The following is a 7,255-nucleotide window of genomic DNA, read 5'->3' on the forward strand; positions in this document are numbered from 1 at the left end:
CCATGGCCCTGTATAACTGCAATAATACATCCCTGCTCCTGTACTCGAAACCTCTTGCAGCGAAGGCCAATGTACCATTTGACTTCTTTACTGCCTGCGGCACTTGCATGCCAACCTTCAGCAACTGGGGCACAAGAGCGCCCAGGTCCCGCTGCACACTCCCCTCTCCCAATTTCCAGCTACTTGTACTTGTACATCCTCTTGAAGTAAAAGCAAAACACTGCAGAAGCTGGAAATTTGAGACAAACACAGAATCAAACACAAAGTAGGATCTGCTGTCCTTACCTAGAAGGAGCAGATTACCGCAGATGCCTGAATCTGTACTTCAGCTCTGATGAAGAGTCATCTAGATACCAAACGTTAGCTTGCTGTCTCTCAGTGGATGCTGCCTGCCTGACCCGCTGTGATCTCCAGCGTTTGTTGTTTTAGTGCTATCCTTACCTGGTCTTGTTTACATATGACTCCAGAGCAATGTGGCTGACTGCTAAGTGAACAAATTAGGGATGGGCAATACATTGGTTAGCAACTCTCACACCCTGTGAATAATTTAAAGCAAAAAAAAACCCTAGGCATTTGTCAACGTTGTGATCATTGCTCCCGGACTCTCAAGATGTGACTCCTGAACATCACAAGTGTGTATAACAACATTCCTGTGCGATATCGCGGGGATGTCCGACCATATTCAGGCACACGGATATTTCCTTTGAATGAAAGTGGCTTTTTTTTTCTGGGGATGGCGGTGGTGGTTTAAAAACACTCACACCTATTTGTAAGCTCGACAGTGCTCTGCAACATATTCAACCACATTTATTATGACCTAACCCGTTAGGTCACTGTAAGGAGTGAGATGCAGTTTCACCTTAACCAGAGACATATATAAAAATAAAGCAAAAGTGGGGGAGGGGAAAGGAGAGTTTTTAAAAAAAATAGTGCGGGAAACTCAAACTGAAATCGAATGGCAGTCAACGTTTACTTTACATCTTCGACCAGCGACAACTTGAGCCGCCATGACATGTTGGCCTGGGTCAACGATTCTCTTCAGCTGAACTACACCAAGATCGAGCAGCTGTGCTCGGGGGTAGCCTACTGCCAGTTCATGGACATGTTGTTCCCCGGTTCCATCATCCTGAAGAAAGTCAAGTTCCTGGCCAGGCTGGAGCACGAGTACATCCAGAACTTCAAACTGCTGCAGGCGGCCTTCAAGAAGATGGAGGTGGACAAGATCATCGCAGTGGACAAGCTGATGAAGGGCAAGTTCCAGGACAATTTCGAGTTCCTGCAGTGGTTCCGCCGCTTCTTCGACGCCAACTACGACGGGAAACCGTACGACCCGGTAGCCGCCCGCCAGGGCCAGGAGACCGGCCCGGCCCCCGGCGCCTCGGGCCTAGTCTTCAACAAGCCCAAAAAGACGCTGAGCACCCTGAGTGCCGCCTCTGGCCCGGACAGGAAGGACAAAGCCGTGCGGTCCTCATCGTCAGGGACCTCGCTGCTTCGCTCCAAGGCCTCCTCCCACCTGAAGTCGGGCGGCGTGGCGGTGCCGGCGACGCCGGTCCCGTCTCCCGCCAAAAGCGCCGCCGCCGCCGCTCCGGACAAGAGCAACAACAACAACATGGCGGGTAACGGCGACGCTCATGTGGCCGAGCTGGCCGAGCAAGTGAGGGCCTTGAAGAGCGACCTGCTGGAGCTGGAGAAAGAACGGGACTTCTACTTCGGGAAGCTGAGGAACATCGAGATGATCTGCCAGGAGAACCAGCAGGAAGATAACGGGCTGGTCCAGCTGGTGGAGAAGGTGCTCTACTCCGTTGAAGACGGGTTCAACCCGCGGGAGGCCGCCATTGAGCAGCCTGAGGAGCCAGAGGAATATTAACAGGGTGAGCCCATGACCCTCCACAGCTTATTGCAAATCTGTGCTTAGAGAGTGGAGACCCCCCTCGTTTGCCGCAAAGTTTTACAGAGAAAAAAAAGGTTGTGTGTATGTGTGTGCGCAAAGATGCTAGTGTAGGCTAAATTAAAGTGTACCTCCTTTCTCAATAAGCAGGCTTCCATTGATTTTATTTCCTTTCCTGTCGAACAGTGTATTTTTTTTGTGTGTGTGTACTTCTTCCCTGCCATTTATTCATTGCCTTTCGTAGTTGCCCTTGAGGTGGTGGTGGTGAGCTGGTGGAGATACAGTCGAGGTGCTGTTCAGTTGGGCTATCCAGCTTCGACCCAGCCACATTGACATTAACATGGGTGTTTATCGTTTACTTTTGCATAAGGGATATGTTCCCAAGGCAGTCAAGCCAATTGGACTAAAGCCTGGGGTTCTCTTCTGCTGGTGACTCTAGTCCATGGGGTAATCAGGGTAATCCCTTTCCTTAGTGAAACACCAAACTTATGTATATGCAGAAGGTTTATGCCATGGATATCGCCACTGCTTGGTTGAAAGCAGCCAGAAAAGAAAGATCAAATTTTAATCTGAAATGCCTTTTTCGCCATGAATCTTCAAGTGAGTTTGTGTTATGTTGATCAAGAACAGAAGTTGCTGGAAAAGCTCAGAAGGTCTGGCAGCATCTGTGTAGAAAAAAAATCAGAGTTAACATTTTGGGTTCGGTGACCCTTCCTCCACTGAACCCAAAAAATTAACACTGATTTTTTTTTTCTTCACAGATGCTGCCAGACCTGCTGAGTTTTTCCGGAAACTTCAGTTTTGGTTCCTAATTACAGCATCCGCAGTTCTTTCGTTTTTTTTGTGTATGTGTTATTTTGATGTTGACTGCAGTTCAGTCAGTGCTCTAAGCTCCATGTCAGACTGTTTCAAGCTCCATTAAGAGGATCTGTGCATGTAATCCAGACTGACATTTCAGTGCAGTACTGAGCGAGTGCTACGCTGCTGTAGGTGGTGTCATGCAAAGGACCCATTCCCAAAGTAGGGACTGATGGTCCTGTTGCACACGTTTCCAGTCTTCTTTGTAAAAAAGATAAAAACGCAAAATGTCAATTGGAGATTAAATGTTCAGCTTACCCTGCTATAAGAACAAAGATTGTTCTGTTATTGCCCCAGGATTGAGGACTGCGCATGTGGTTTGCATAGAGTTAAATTTATAGTGAAGGATCTGAGGAGAAGACAGACAGGGACAACAGAAATTCAGTGTTATGATTGAAATACGTGCTGGGTAACTAAAACAATTAAACATTTTAAAAAAGATCCACATGTAAAAAAAACCTTTCACAACTTCAGAACATCCCAAAGTGCTTTACAGTTAATACAGTTTACTTTTAGAGCTTCAACATTTTTTCAATGTAGAGATACAGCAACAAAACTATACTCAGGAAGCTGCACTGACAGCAATGTGACAGATAATCTGTTGTACTGATATCATGTGAAAAGTGAATCATTGCCAAAACACTGAGGAAATATCTCCATGCTCTTCTTCAAACAATGTCGTGGGGCTTTACTCCATCTACCTGAGAGGGCAGACTGCCTCAATTTAAGTTCTCATTTGAAAGATAGCACTTCCAAAGATGGAGTCTTTCAAAAGGAAGTGTTCCATATTTGTCTGGTGAAGAGCCTGCTGTAAGATATCGAAATAAATGCATTTCATTTCGAATCTGTCTGAGCTAACCACATTTTCCCTCCAACTATCAAACATTAGAATAGTGAAATTGTACAACAAAGTGCTCCTAATTTTACAATGTGAGACCCTCCTGTACACTCAGTTCAAACTGCTCAACACAGTAATTAGGGAGAGAACGCTTATCCTATTACTGAGGGCTATGACAGCATTCACCAATATCAAAACAGTATTCCTCACTTTAGGAATAGTTACAGTGTATGTAACTTCAAAGAAAACATCTTTCATGGGATATGGCATCACTAGAAACGCCAGTATTTGTTGCCCATCCATAATTACTGTTGAATTGATTGGCTTTCTAGGATCTTTTAGAAGGCGAGTAGGAGTCAACCACATTGCTATGGTTCTAGAATCAGACCTAGGGCAGACTGGTAAAGGTGGTATTGTGTTTTAGTTTCTTCAGGCCCAGAGTGGTCTAGCATGAATTAAGGTACCCACTTTCATAGTGCAACCGGTACAACATTCTCCATTGTGTATAGAGGTGTACGTACTTGCTCAGTTTCTGCCCTACTAGCCTGTTTAGAAACTATTCTATACCTCATTATTTTTCCAGGAAATCTAGTTTTATGTTCTATTTGGCACAGCTTGGTAGGCAATGGCTTAATGCTATTAGCACTCGACTATAAGTCCAGAAACCCAGGTAATGTTTTGGAGACCTGGATTCAAACCCTGCCACAGCAGCTGGTGGAATTTGAATTCAACAGTAATCTGAAATCAAGTGTCCAACGATGGCTATAAAATCCTTATCCATTCTCAGAAAAAACCCACCTGGTTCACTTATGTCTTTACGTGGCTTGGCTACATGTGACTTCAAACCCATGCAATGGTTGACTCTTAACTGCCCTCTGGGAAATTGGGGATGTGCAGTAAGTGTTCACTGAGCTGGTAATGCCCATATCCTGTAAATGAGTTTAAAAAAAACTCTAATTAAATCTTATCAGAGATAGTAGGAACTGCAGGTGCTGGAGAATCTGAGATAACAAGATGTAGAGCTGGATGAGCACAGCAGGCCAAGAAGCATCAAAGGAGGGTCTAGGCCAGAAACGTCAGCTTTCCTGCTCCTCTGATGCTGCTTGGCCTGCTGTGTTCATCCAGCTCTGCACCTTGTTATCTCTAATTAAATCTTTGTGGATATAGCATTTCTAATGCTGTGACTTCCTAATTGAGTTTTTACTTCTGTAAAGATTGTTATTCTGCAGTGATGGTGGTTCCCATCACCTTTGCTCCTCCACTTGAGGATTTTGCTGCCTGTCACTCGTGTGGTGGCCATTTTCACACACTTGTGTGTCTCACTGACTCCCACAGTATTCTCCTTGCTTCCAAAAGCATATTTCTGTGATAGGTCAGAATTGCATAATTCTTTAAATTTACACATCCTAATTCTAAACCTGGAATGTACAGGTTTTCCTTTGGGCCCTTCCCAGTTGTGTTGTTCCAGTGTAGTGTCCACGCACAATGATGGTCACACTTGATAAGAGTTGCAATGTTGTTTTTACTTATTGATCTTTCAGCCTGAATCACTGCACAGCTACAGGTTTCAACTTTTGTACAAGGAATTTTTGGTTGTGGCTCAGAATTCTTGATGTCTGGCCGAGTCAGTGATTTAACCCGGATTTGGGGCCACTCCTACAGATTTGCAACCTGAACCTTTGCTTTGAAGCTGCGGATTTCCATGGTCCAGCACATTTCCTGTCAGGTCTGGCATGCTTTCTGTGTCATTCTCTGAAATATTCTTGCGTGTAGAGTGTCCCCATGAGTTTTCTGGGGTTCACTGTCATCATCAGTCAACAATATCTGTTCCTTTTCTGGATTGTCATGTTTTTTTGTCATTTCCCCAGGTTTCTCCTGAATTCTAATTTCTGCTGGTTGACACCATTTAATTATTGCCACATATGTGTGGGTCCCTTCCAGCTTGAAGTAGCCTAGTGTGGATGAGGATATCCACCTTTCTGACCCATCTCTTGCTCAGTAAACATGTTATGTATTCCATTACAACAGACGTGAGATTGCTGGGATGTTGCCATGAATAGAGATTTTGAGTTATAAGGAGAGGCTGGATGGGTTGGGTCTTTTTTCACTGGAATGTAGAAAATTGAGGGTTGACCTTATAGAGGTCTATAAAATCGTGTGGTCATGGATAGAGTGAGTGGCAGGTGCCTTTTCCCGAGAGTGGGAATTTTCAAGGCAAGGCGTCTTATTTTTAAGGTGAGAGGGAAAAGATTTAAAGAAGATACGAGGGGTAATTTTGTTTTTACACAGAATGGTTTGTGTGTGGAATGAACTTTGAAAAGAAGTGGTGGGCGTGCTGGCAGTTGCAGCGTTTAAAAGATTTGGACAAATGCATGCATAATAAAAGTTTGGAGGGACACAGGCCAAACGCAGTCAGGTGGTAACAATTTAGTTTGGGACTATGTTGGTATGGACTGGCTGGACCGAAGAGTCTGTTTCCAAACTGAATGACTCTATGATTCTATAACTGCATTACTGTAACCTGTAAAATCAATATAACCTACTTTACCACCACGACTGTTGAAGCACACTAGCCCTAAATCCACCTCCTACAAGCTCCATCTTTACTCTAACTGAATCCCTGTTATAAGACGGGTGGTTCTGACTGAAATCAATTAGATATTAACCCATTCAGAACCGGGTACAATGGATGAGTGATTACATCCCAGAAGTGAACCAAATGGGTGTTTACAACAATCAGCAAGTTTCATGGTTACCATTACTGAGGCTGGGCTTACGTTCCAGAGTTTTACTAATTTTAAACATAAATTCCACCAGCTGCTATGATGGAATTTTCTCCCTTGTCCCCAGGCCCACTGGATTACTAATCTTGTGATATTACCTCTGTATTACCAGCGACAGCATATCTGCTGAACCTTAATTTACTTTTTGAGAATAAATATGGTATTATTTTACAGATAAGAGCAGAGAATACTGAAGCGGGTTAGTCAGCTTCTCTGGAGAGCGAAACAACTGTTTATATTTTGAGTCCAACATGATTTTTCCTGGAACTCTCAGAATTCGAAGCACAGAGTTGTTACCGGTGCAGAAGGAAGCCATTCAGACTACTGTGTCTGTACCAGTTGTGTGAGAGTTTTGACTTAGTGCTGATCTTCTGCCTTATCCTTGCAACCCTGCATATTGTTTCTATTTAAATAATCTTCCAATGTTCTACTGAAGACCTCAGTTGAACCCATCTCCCTTTCACTAGCAGGCAGTGCATTCTGCTCCTGAACCACTTGTTGTGTGAAGAAGGTTTTTCTCACCTATTTTACTGAAGATCCAAGACCTTCAGAGTAATTTTTACTTTAGTCCATAGTGCAAAATAGTTGATAAAATGTATGCTACCTAATATTTATGTTAATAAAAATAATGAGAGGAACATAGATCCATACAGCATGGAAACAAACTCTTCGGTCCAACTAGTCCATGCCGACCATGTTCCCAAAATAAACTAGTCCCACCTGTCTGCATTTGGCCCATATTCCTCCCAACCTTTCCTGATCATATAGTCATCTAAATGTCTTTTAAACATTGTAACTGTATCCACATCCACTACTTCCTCTGGCAGTTTAATCCACACACATACTAACGACTTTCTGTATAAAAAAGTGCCACCTCAAGTTCTTTTT

General features: G+C 43.7%; 1 protein-coding gene across 4 annotated transcripts; it reads left to right on the forward strand.

Annotated features, from left to right (window-relative positions):
- Nucleotides 1-955: 955 nt before the first annotated feature.
- LOC125464691 (microtubule-associated protein RP/EB family member 1-like) lies at nucleotides 956-1,950 on the forward strand. Of its 4 annotated transcripts, none has more exons than XM_048557388.2 (2): nucleotides 956-1,534; nucleotides 1,643-1,950. In XM_048557388.2, the coding sequence occupies exons 1-2, from the start codon at nucleotides 956-958 to the stop codon at nucleotides 1,865-1,867; spliced, it is 804 nt and encodes a 267-aa protein (XP_048413345.1). In that variant the 3' UTR covers nucleotides 1,868-1,950. The 4 variants fall into 4 exon arrangements, with proteins under 4 accessions (XP_048413345.1, XP_048413344.1, XP_048413346.1 ...); XM_048557387.2 differs by having other exon boundaries at nucleotides 956-1,473; nucleotides 1,570-1,950; XM_048557389.2 differs by having other exon boundaries at nucleotides 956-1,408; nucleotides 1,553-1,950.
- The last annotated feature ends 5,305 nt before the right edge of the window (nucleotides 1,951-7,255 follow it).

The sequence above is a fragment of the Stegostoma tigrinum genome, chromosome 27, assembly GCF_030684315.1.
Source record: "Stegostoma tigrinum isolate sSteTig4 chromosome 27, sSteTig4.hap1, whole genome shotgun sequence".
Taxonomy (NCBI): domain Eukaryota; kingdom Metazoa; phylum Chordata; class Chondrichthyes; order Orectolobiformes; family Stegostomatidae; genus Stegostoma; species Stegostoma tigrinum.